Consider the following 12,607-nt stretch of genomic DNA (forward strand, 5'->3'; position numbering starts at 1 on the left):
GATGAAGTTACAGGAGAATGGAGAAAGTTACACAACGCAGAACTGCACGCATTGTATTCTTCACCTGACATAATTAGGAACATTAAATCCAGACGTTTGAGATGGGCAGGGCATGTAGCACATATGGGCGAATCCAGAAATGCATATAGAGTGTTAGTTGGGAGGCCGGAGGGAAAAAGACCTTTAGGGAGGCCGAGACGTAGATGGGAAGATAATATTAAAATGGATTTGAGGGAGGTGGGATATGATGATAGAGACTGGATTAATCTTGCACAGGATAGGGACCGATGGCGGGCTTATGTGAGGGTGGCAATGAATCTTCGGGTTTCTTAAAAGCCATTTGTAAGTAAGTAAGTAAGAATTATATTTAACTTTTAAAATAAAATAACACAAGTCTCAGGGCTCAGGAGGGTATTGCATTTCTACAGGGCCTAACGAGTATTGAAATAATTAGACTTATTAAGGAAGAGTGAAGTGAACATTTTCAAAAATCTGCAGCCTTCAATACAGTGGTAGGGTATGAGAGTGTTATGTTGTATGTATGTATTTATTTACACTGCAAGTGGGCAAGCACCCAGTGGCAGTGGTATACACAGTATAAACAATACACAATAAAATGATAAGCAATACACAATAAAATGTACAGTACACAATACAATTTTACAATACATATACAATTTTACACACAATACAATAAGAATACACAATACAATTTAACAGAATAATAATAAAACATAAATAAAACTCATTTACAGTTCTATTTAAAAATGAGAATTTACCTACATCCGTTTTCTGTTTCCTACATTTGATTTTAAAATCATGATCGTTCCTATCATAGTACATTGGCTTTTCTAACCGAGCCGTTATGTCTACCCACGCTTTCTGACCTAGATGTGCTCTATACAATGATGTTATTCTAGTTTTCCTGTGATGTTAAGGCACGATTTCTCAAGGAAATTTTCTTGCTATAGTGAGGGTCACGTAAGAACAGTTCCTAAACAGAAAATATTGCTGTCTTGTCAGTGTTGCCAACTGTTACCAGATATCACCATATGAAGTAAAATCATGATCCTAGTTACAGAATGACTTATTTCTTACCGTACTTTACCTTTATTTTGGAACGTTATTCTAAATAATTCAATAATTTGTAACATATTTTCTTAGGCAAACTATACGAGAAAGGGATCAACATGTTAGGTATTTTGTATGGCAATATGAAATTCATTGGTCTGACTGAATAACTGATTCACGAGACATAATCTAAAAATGTATTTTGTAAAATTATTAATACTAACTCCGAAAACCGAATATCACCATGAAATGTATGCTTACGAATACTTACTCCTATTTATATTTATAATTGCTGTCTCCGTGAGCATAATTCCTTCTTCATTATCTTCTTTCGGTTAAATCTGAAAGAACAGAACGCGAATAGGGGAAGTTATCCCCATTCTCGCAACATACTTTACGCTTTCTTGGTGGAGTCGCTGCCATGCTTTTTCCCCTTATTGAAATTATTTTAATAAAAATCTAATCACGAAAGAAATTCATTAAAATTTGAAATGATAATTCTATCGATTACCCACTTGCATTGTCACACGTAAGTATGTTATGTTTATTTAAATTTACCTGACTATGGTCTTTAATTCTAACCACAACGCAACACATGAAATAACAAGCATTGATATTAATTAATTATTAGTATGTTCAAATTACACTAGCTTCCAGTAACCGGCTAAGAAATCTAGTATAATTTTAATTGCATGGAACTCCAGTACCGGCAACGTGTGTCTCAATTGCCAACATAACAATTACAAAATCACTACCATTTGTAGTATTTGTCTGTAACGAACTTCGAAACGAAGTTAGCAAAAGAAAATGTAACCTGCAAAGTAAAAAATCATAACAATCCAGTAGCACGGTGGTCGTCAGCACTCGTTGAAATGGGTAAAGAGTAAGCGGAGCAACGTATTGTAATCCGTCGTGCAGCAGGAAGAGGAAGAGAGCATACCCGCCAGCAGCTACGAATGCACCATATTGCAGTGTCCTATCCGCGGGTAAGAGACGCTAGCCCCAGGGTGCTCTGTGTTAATGACCGCTGATACTAGCATATGTAGTAATTGGGGAAAAATGGTTAGGTTTAACCCTTAGGGTATGAAATAATCTAAGCCGTACTATACGTAACTTCTTTGTATTATAGTCGGATCATATGAAGAAAAAATCCTACATAAAACCATATAACTTCATATGAAAGTTACTTCATTCAGACGTAGAAGTTTTATTTCTTAACACCATTGAAGCCAGAAAAAATGTATATATTATATTTCATATTTATGGCTACATAAGTATTAAACAGTAATATTTTAAGACCAACGACAAAATTTTAATCTTGATCATTATATTCCGCATGAATTTACGTCAAGTTAATTGACGAAAATATCATATCGTGTAAAAATCTCTGCAGGATTATGCATTCAATGCTTTATATGTACAATAGTTTTATACCTATTCATCATATTTTGCAACACTGCGGTAACACAAAAAGACAGTACTAATAGTAAAACTGAGGTGTTAAAAAGACAGGAAAATACTCCACCTAACTATGTACTATGACTACACTGGTGGCCATAATTCTGGAAACTTTTTGTTTTTGTACTGAATTATTATAACATCTGCATTGATTCACAGATTTATACAATTGAAAATGTTCCTCTTGACTGATTCGTTAATTATGGGGTTATAACAAAGGTATTATATTAAATCCTGAATATTTTAACAATAAATAATCATTACTATGTAGGAAATTATGTTCTTGTCGTTTAAGATCTAAATATTCATTTCAGATTTTCATTATAAGTTTCCTTCGATCCTTCAATGCTAATCGACAAATCTGCTTCACTTCTCTTGGACTTACTTTAGGTTTTCTACCAGTCCTAAGTGTTGTTTTACAATATTCTATGGATTTGTACCTCTCACATATCTTCTGGACGCCAGGCAATGTAGCACCATTACCAAGTTTTCTTGCAATTTCCTTGATTGTGTAGCCTTCTTCTCGAAGTATGGCTGCCCTAGAAGGCGTTCAGTTCTTTCGTGGAGCCATTGTGATAAAATGATCAATAAAGTTTGTTGTAAAGCAATCAGATGTTCACCTAACGAAATCTTAAGTCAGACTAATGATAGAAACAAATTAATAATGTCCATATTTTATGCTACCAGTGCTCAACAATACTTCTACTGATCAACAATAATCTTAAACTCAACAATGGACTAGTTTTTATAACAGTAAATAATGGGAAATTATAATGAAATCTGAAATTAATATTTAGATCTTAAACGACAAGAACATAATTTCCCGATTAGTAATGATAATTTATTGTTAAAATAGTCAGGATTTAATATAATACCTTTATTATAACCCCATCGGTAACGGGTCAGTCACGAATAACATTTTCTATTGTATAAATCTGTGAATTAATACAAATGTTATAATAATTCAGTACAGAAACAAAAAGTTTCCAGAATTATGGCCACCAGTGTAAGCTGATGAAGTCTATAGCTGATATTAAACTCATTTCAATAGTCATGGTTCAAACGAAAGAATAGGATGTATTGTTTTGGGATGGAAAACTTTGCACAAAATAAGAAGAGAAAAATATAAAAGTCGTTTGACAGAGTGGATTGGAATTAACTGATGGGGATGCTGAAGAAAACAAGAGTGGATTGGAAAAAGAGTCAAAGTCAGGATAAGAGAAGAAATGTCAGAAGGAAGTGAAATAGATAGAGGAGTATGACAAGTATGTCCTTTACCACCTAACCTGTACAACAAAGGATTTAGTGAAGAATAAAGTGCATAAAATTGGCTGATTATGTAGCGTTTTAAGCATAAGAAAAGACGATACTAAGGATATGTTACTGGAGCTAAATGGCAGCTGTGAGCAGTATGGGACGAAGATAAATGCAAACAAGACGAAGACTATGGTTGTTGGAAGAAAAATTAAGAAATTAAACTTCCGTATACTAAATGAAGCAGTAGAGCAAGTGGACAGCTTCAAATACTTGGAGTGTACTATAAGCAGTAACATGAGCTGCTGCCAGGAAGTCAAAAGGAGGATAGCAATGACAAAGGAAGCTTTTAATAGAAATAGGAGCTTCTTCTGCAGACTCCTTTAAAAAGAAGTAAGGAAGAGAGAAGTGAAGTGCTTTGTGTAGAGTATGTCATTGTACGGGGGAGGAATATGGATATTACGACGAAGTGAAGAGAAACGACTAGAAGCATTTAAAATGAGGATGTAAGAAGAATGAAGCGTGTGAAATGGACAGACAAAAAGAAATTAAATTGTACTAGAAAGAGTAGATGAAGTCAGGAAATTGGTAAATTAGGAAGTGAAAAATAAATTGTTTGGAGCACTGTCTGAGAAGAAACTGCCTTCTGAAGAATGCATTGTAAGGAATGGTGAACGGGAGAAGAGTTCGTGGCAGAAGAAAATAGGAAATGATAGACAACATTAAGATATATGAATCATTATCATGAATACCATACGAGATGAAACTACAGTTTCTTTCTAAATACTCCCAAATGCCACACAACTGCTGGATTAAAACACAGCAGAAATTTTGGACCCAAAATATATAATGCATTAATTAAAGTTTGCCCTGAGCTAAGTATACTTGACACACATACATTTAAGAAAGAAATCAGATTAATTATTTAATTGTTTAAGCTAATTGAGTTAAAAATTGATACTCTAATATTCATGTACTTTTGTACTTTCTATTTGTATATAGACCCTATTATTATATGCTGTATGTATTAATGTTATTGTGCTCAATGAACTCTCTTAATTTTGTGATATATTTTGTGCGAGATCGTGCGTATTTGCTTGCTTTCCGCACAAAACCAATACGCGGTAAGTGTGAAATACCACATTCAGTATTCCCAACGTAACACACATAACAATTTCCCTCTTCTTACCGCTTAAGCGCGACATTCATTTTACTGCTTTAGGCTTTTAACATATTATTTTTAGAGACGTTTAACATAGTAATAATTATAAATTGGAAACTTACCACTGCAATTTCACCTAAATTGCAATGTTAATTATTGTTTTTAAATATTTGCAAAAATTAAGTAAAGTCTACTACTCCACGAAACTTATTGCATTCCTGATACAAGTAACATTAAGGAAGCCGTGAAAAAATCAACAAGATTCCAGATGCCGATGTTATTACTGCAATATCTTATATAAATAATATTGTTAAAATATTAAAATGAAAAATGAATCATTACATAACCTTACCGTTTGTTTTAAGTTCGCATTTATAGACTGGGGGAAAAAAAGACAGACGTATATCACGGCCTGCTGGAATATAGTAAACACAGCAAACATTTTATAGCAACAATTTGAAGATAGATATTTTTGTTTTTAAAAGTTGCCGTCATTGAACAGAAACCAACATGGAGATTTCATTGCAGCTAATTAGAAATTTCTCTTTTAGGTATGTAATAAACGATCTTCGCACAAAATAATGTACGATACACGAGCGGTATGTTTGTTTTCATGTTCTCGGAAATTAAAAAAGCTCAACTACGTTTCGCTTTCTCAATCTTTTCCTCGAACATGAAAACATCAACATACCGCTCTTGTAACGCATATTACTATTGTATAACTGATCTGAACTGCGCCCGAGCACGAGCTTCTGCTCTTTCGGGCTGCAATGCCTAATGTAGCTCAAGTGTAAAGTATTAAATAAATAAATAAATAAATAAATAAGTAAATAAATAAATAAATAAATAAATAAATAAATAAATAAATAAATATGCAGAGATTAAGAGGAAGGCAGAAAATAGAAAATATTGAGACTGCTGGGTTTGTAGTGAAAGACCTCACATGGGCAGATCACTATATATGTATTTATATGTATATTCACTCTATATGTATCTATGGAAACACCACTAGCCTAGAATATAGAGAACTAATTTGCAAAACGTATTCCTTTATTGGCTTCTAAATCAGATTTACATGTCACAAAGTTGAGAGTGGTGCGTTTACTTTCACATATGCATAAAATGTACGATTTGCAGTGCAGTTCTGGTTGCAGTGGAATGGTCAATTGTGAATAAATTCAGTTCATATGTCCAACGTGATTGTAGCTTGATTTCCTTCCCAGTAGCCCGGATTGGTTGGACGTTCTGTGTATAATTCTCATCACTATCTTCTCTAGTCAGGTAACACAACTACTTCTTACTTCCATCCATAGCCGTATCCAAGACCGCCGTATCCAAGACCGCCGTATCCAAGACCGCCGTATCCTAGGCCGCCGTATCCTAGGCCGCCGTATCCAAGCCCGCCGTATCCAAGCCCGCCGTAGCCGCCGTATCCGTAACCAGGATATCCGACTGATACAGCTTTCACCTTAGTGACTCCAACAGCAGGTTTGTACCCATAGCCGAGTCCATATCCCAGTCCTCCATAACCCAGTCCATATCCTCCAAGTCCGTAGCCTAGTCCTCCATATCCAAGTCCATATAATCCACGTCCCCATCCTAGTCCTCCATATCCTAGTCCTCCATATCCAAGTCCATATAATCCACGTCCCCATCCTAGTCCTCCATATCCAAGTCCTCCATATCCTAGTCCTCCATAACCAAGTCCTCCATATCCAAGTCCTCCATATCCTAGTCCTCCATATCCTAGTCCGCCGTAACCCCAATATCCAATAGCTGAAAGAGAAACGGTGCATAAGTAATAAAATAAACTCGAAGCTCAGAGTTGCCAATTCTAGAATGCCAATTCTAGAATGGTGGAGCTCTTACCCAATATTAAATAAAAGCAGACATTTAAACATATATACAGCATTGATTTTTTATAAAGCATTAATTAGGTCGGTAATATTATATGCTTGTCCTGCTTGGGGACATGCACCTATTGCAGTCCTTAAAAAATATAATATGATATGTAATGTAATATTATATAATTCAATTGAAGTTATTTGAAGGGTTCAGAACCATAGTGGGCCAAACGCCATTTAATGAATACGTAGAAAACAAGAGTTAAAATTAAGTTATTACCATAATTCAATGGAAACCTATAACAAGTAAAATAAAATATACACATTAAATCTAAATGATATCAATCTTCATTAAACTATGGTTGCATGTAATAAAAATTAAGAAACATGTTAAAGGAATTGTCATTGTACCAAATGAGTGTCTCTGGGCCAAAATGATCGCATTTTAATTATTTGGATGAAATTTAAATTAAGTAACATATTAAACGATTTATCGTTCTACCAAACACGAATGTTCCCTGGATCAAATGTCCTATTTTAATTATATAATTACTTTATATTTATTTCTAACGGGTTCAGCGGAGCTCACGGGTACGGCTAGTAGGCTATTAAATAAAGGCAGACATTTAAACATATATACAGCATTGATTTTTGTAAAGCATTAATTAGGTCGGTAATATTATATGCTTGTCCTGCTTGGGGACATGCACGTATTACAGTTCTTAAAAAATTACAGGTTTTCCAAAACAAACTTTTAAGATTCATTACAGGACTCCCTAGAGTAACACCAGTTACATTGATTCACAAAGAACTCGAAATTTGGACAATTCAAGAATATATCTCTAATCAAGCCTTCTGCACGTACACTAACAAGGGAAGGGTTTCGGCTCGAACAGGAATTTCGTATCCAAAATTTGTATACAGGCCCATCTTTACATCTCTGTAAAGCTCCCAAAAGCATTCGTTTGTGTAATGTGTGGTTTGTCTGTTAGAGCACTGTACAAGTTGAGGGGTGGGGAGAGCACTGCACAAGTTAAGGGGATGGGACACCTTACCCGTAAGCCTAGCCTAGGCTAGAAGCTAGTGCGAGTGGTAAAATGTCTGAAGCCCATTTAAGAACATTTTTCTCCAACGTTCTGTCTGAAACTATTGCAGCTAATCAAAAATGTACACTGTTGTGTGAGTCATTGAATGCGCACAAGGACACAACCTTAATAAATGAATCATTCCAAGGCTAGGACATGGAATGTAGGCCTATGATTATTCCACCTAAAAAAAAAACTGAATATATCCAGCCTCTGGATATCTATTTCCTTAGACAATATTATGCTCGTAGGATAACAGATTGCATAAGGAGTCTTGCTGAGAATCCAGAACTTAACTTGGGAAATCGAGTGTTTATAATGAAAATGCACTCTGTTATTCATAACCAGTTGTCTGCTCCAGTATACCGCCCTATGCTTCAGTATTCCTGCCAGTGAGCTGGTTACGTGAATCCTGAACAAGTCTCGGACTTCAAAAATGTAATTCAGTGGCATATGATTTTTCAGCACTGGAGTGTGATTCAGAAGATTGTTTAGGTATTTCTTTTGTGCTTATTGCTCTGCTCCATGCTGTATCATGCATTTTATGGAGAATCCTCATGTACATTTTCAAAGAAGTGTATTGACCAATACCAACCAAACGGAGAGTTACACAAATGAATGCTTTTGCGGTCTTCATCACCATTGTGAGGTAAGTCTCTGTACAAATTTTTAACCATAAATTCCAGTTCGAGCTGCAACCCTTCCCTTGTAAGTCGTACAGCAGCACAAACCCATTAATTTCTTCACTAGGTAACTACAACCCAGCATTAGATAAACATAAACGACCTAAAAGTGTACTCCACATTCTAGCTTGGAACGACAACGTACAAGACGCAAACCAAATTGAACATTAAACAACAAGATGACTCGGAAGACAATCATATGTATACCACTGCATTAATAATGATATTTCTCTGTTTCAGGGACATCACGTTATTGGATGCATAGGAGTATGTATTGTAAAAGTTGTTATTGTGACTGTTTATATTGTTTATTATGTATGTGTATTTTAAATTATGATTGAAAGTCAACCTTCCTCCTGAATATATGCCAATTGGCTTGTCGTCAGCACGACACCTCATCCTGCTCAAGGTTTTCCGTGGTTTCCCTTGAGTAATAAGACAAATGTCGGGATGAGCCACGGACCTCTTCCCTTCCCCCACTCTTTCTCTTCTACTATTACAAAGAACTTGCTAATTTCTTAGATAACAACCCCGTATGGAAATAGGGGAATATAAATATATTGTAAGTTCTCAGGGCTAACGGCTTCGAAGCTGGGTACCTGGTTCTAATGAAGTGCACTGGAAGCAATTTAAAACATGGGGGCATGAGATAGTTACTCTGCCTGCCACAAAAATTCACTTCAATTAAATCCCCCCCCCCTCCAAAAAAAAGTGATACAGACGTAACTGCAGGCTATGCTTTTTGAAGATTAATAGGATAATAATTTTCTTTATCACCATTACTCTACTTCCTTCCTTCACTTTTAAATTCTGTTTTTCATTATTGTATTACATTCCACTTGATGTGTTCTTTCCTGATGTTTTCACTCTTAATCATTTTTATTACTTAAGTAACTTATGTTGTATTTCAATCAATACATATGTAATTATTTTATTTATTTTATTATGGTATTATTTTTATTTTGTATTGTCTCAATTCTGTTATTTTGTAATACTTTAATATTTTTATTGTTCTCACTTTCCATTTAATATTACTCTTACTCACTATCTATTTTGTTTCCTGATTGAGTCTAAGAGAAGGCTTATTAGGAGTATGAAAATTGTTTTGGAGAAAAATTATATATAGTCTACTTCGTATGAAATATTATTAATTGGGACTTTCAATTTAATTTTATAGGCCCCTAAATGTTTGATTAACGTTTATCCGTTATAAGAATATTTAATTTTATTTATTTTATTGGGTTATTTTACGACGCTGTATCAACATCTCATGTTATTTAGCGTCTGAATGAAATGAAGGTGATAATGCCGGTGAAATGAGTCCGGGGTCCAGCACCGAAAGTTACCCTGCATTTGCTCGTATTGGGTTGAGGGAAAACCCCGGAAAAAATCTCAACCAGGTAACTTGCCCCGACCGGGATTCGAACCCGGGCCACCTTGTTTCGCGGCCAGACGCGCTGACCGTTACTCCACAGGTGTGGACAAGAAGAATGTTTAATACTTTCTATGTTACAGCAAAAACCATTTTTTTTTTCCTGAGCACATGTTCAGTTAGAATTCAATAATTCAGGAACTATACGCTCTAGAAGGTTGTAGTTTGTCTATTTAATTATAGTGAAAACTTCGCTGCATATATCGGCAGAAATTTTTGCTATGACGCCACTTGTTTCGTAACATCTCCTGGAAGTTTCCACATTTCTAAAACAACCTATTTTTGATTGCGATTTCTAAGAACTATATTTTTTGCACGTGTTCCCATTTTCTTAGGAACCGTTTAACGTAGAATCTAAAAAATGTTACCTAATTATTCATAACATAGTTCTGGTAACGTACCCTTACATTGGTGGAGCTAGGAAAATGGCACCTTGAATTATACAAATTTAAAGAAAAAGGGTACTATTAATTAAATTATATATTTTACTCCGGAATAACGGTATCTTGATGAAAATAGAGCTATGAATTGAAAATTTCAATCCTAAGATCACAAATTTATCATATTTTACCTTTAATTACACAAGAGAAACTGGGATATGAAGTTAGTATATTTAAGACTAACGGGATAGACTTTTCGTTCTCACTCAATTGTGTAAATACCAACAACAAACCGTATTAAAATAAAGAGAATATTCTAGTTTTCGCAATTAATTGCAAAGTGCAAACTAAGTTATAATTTAAAACTGTCACGGTATTTTAAAGTGAAAGGTAATTGGTCTGTACACTATGGAGATATAAAAATTAAGACTGTAGTGCAATTATAATTTATCAAAAATAATATACTTACGATTACTGCTTCCGGCGTGGAACACCTAGAAGAGATTGAAAGTGTTTCTTTTAGTATAAACACAAATCAATAATCACTATCAAAATTTTAAATCAAATATTGTGTTACAATAACACCTAAATAACTAGCTGAAATTTTCAAGATATTCTTTATCTTCATTGTTATTGAAAACAGTTGAATATAGACAATAAATGAAAAGACCAGACCAGATAATTATCATACGAACTTTTAGTCCTTCATAATAAAATTCTATTAGAACTTCTAAATAACCGCAGAAAAACAGAGAAAATATGTACGGAAGCAAATAGGCCTATAAATAATAAAAAATAACGAAACTGAAAAGTAGCAAAGACGAAATAAATGCATATCGCCCATATAGCGCTTAAAATTTAAAATCTATGTCAATTATATATATATATATATATATATATATATATATATGTACGAGTATATATATGTACGAGTATATATATATGTACGAGTATATATATATATCTATATATATAAACTAAGAAACGGTGTATTGCACACACATTTTATAAGCTGTTACATAAAATTTACAACGAATACTATCATAATGGTAATAATATAATAATTATTTTAGTGGTGGTTGTGGCAATATAATAATGTACCTATTTGATCAATCTTGTACGAGTAAGTACTTTTAAGAGGAACTAGATATAATTTTAAATCGCTATTCAGCAAATTATAGAAGACAGAAGAATCTTAGGCCTACCAGTCGTTTTTTTTTAAATTGCAGCAGAACTGAAAGCTTTTATGAGGTTTCTTTGAATTTTCACAACATCGAATGTATTGCACAGATTCTGTATTTAGAAGGAACAAAGTTCTGGTCATGCTATATATGTATATTTATGTATATAATGTTTATATTTTAGTGAGTTATTTTACGACGCTGTATCGACATCTCAGGTTATTTAGCGTCTGAATGAAATGAAGGTGATTATGCCGGTGAAATGAGTCCGGGGTCCAGCGGCCATAGGTACCTAGCATTGCGCTCATATTTGGTTAAGGGAAAACCTCGGAGAAAATCTCAACCAAATTATAAAAAACAGAAGAATCTTATCAGTCGTTTTTTTTAAATTGCAGCAGAATTGAGGTTTACTTGAATTTTCACAACATCGAATGCATTGCACAGATTCTGTATTTAGAAGGAACAAAGTTCTGGCTATGTAATATATATATATATATATATATATATATATATATATATATATAATGTTTATATTTTTAGTGGGTTATTTTACGACGCTGTATCGACATCTCAAGTTATTAAGCGTCTGAATGAAATCGTGATTATGCCGGTGAAATGAGTCCGGGTTCCAGCACCTATAGTTACCCAGTATTGTGCTAATATTTGCTTAAGGAAAAACCTCGGAGAAAATCTCAACCAAGTAACTTGCCTCGACAGGGATTCGAACCCGGGACACCTGATTTCTGTTCAGACGCACTAACCATTACTCCACAGTCGTGGGCACACTGTTTATATAGTATATAACATTTTCTTAACTGAAAATTAGCAAAGCCATATTATGACTTTTGTTGTAGAGTCTTTAAAATTTAAGACATGTGAAATTTTTCAGAAATGAAATTAATCTAGTGAAGTACTTACCGCAAGTAGGAGAATGGATGCCAGGAGTTTAGAGGACATGTTGGCGGCTACTGCTTGGTGTGCCTTGTGAATGTCTGTTCTCAGCATCGCTTATATACCATGGGAACATTTTCTCTACATCCATATCGGGCACGCGTCA

At 34.3% G+C, this 12,607-nt stretch overlaps 1 protein-coding gene across 2 annotated transcripts; it reads right to left on the reverse strand.

Moving 5' to 3' along the window:
* Nucleotides 1–5,977: 5,977 nt before the first annotated feature.
* LOC138708198 (acanthoscurrin-2-like) lies at nt 5,978–12,607 on the reverse strand. Of its 2 annotated transcripts, XM_069838514.1 has the most exons (4): nt 12,469–12,602; nt 10,839–10,863; nt 6,647–6,721; nt 5,978–6,559 (listed from the first exon to the last, which is right to left on the reverse strand). In XM_069838514.1, the coding sequence occupies exons 1-4, from the start codon at nt 12,553–12,555 to the stop codon at nt 6,243–6,245; spliced, it is 504 nt and encodes a 167-aa protein (XP_069694615.1). In that variant the 5' UTR covers nt 12,556–12,602; the 3' UTR covers nt 5,978–6,242. The 2 variants fall into 2 exon arrangements, with proteins under 2 accessions (XP_069694615.1, XP_069694606.1); XM_069838505.1 differs by having other exon boundaries at nt 5,978–6,721; nt 12,469–12,607.

Source organism: Periplaneta americana, chromosome 1 (assembly GCF_040183065.1).
Source record: "Periplaneta americana isolate PAMFEO1 chromosome 1, P.americana_PAMFEO1_priV1, whole genome shotgun sequence".
NCBI lineage: Eukaryota > Metazoa > Arthropoda > Insecta > Blattodea > Blattidae > Periplaneta > Periplaneta americana.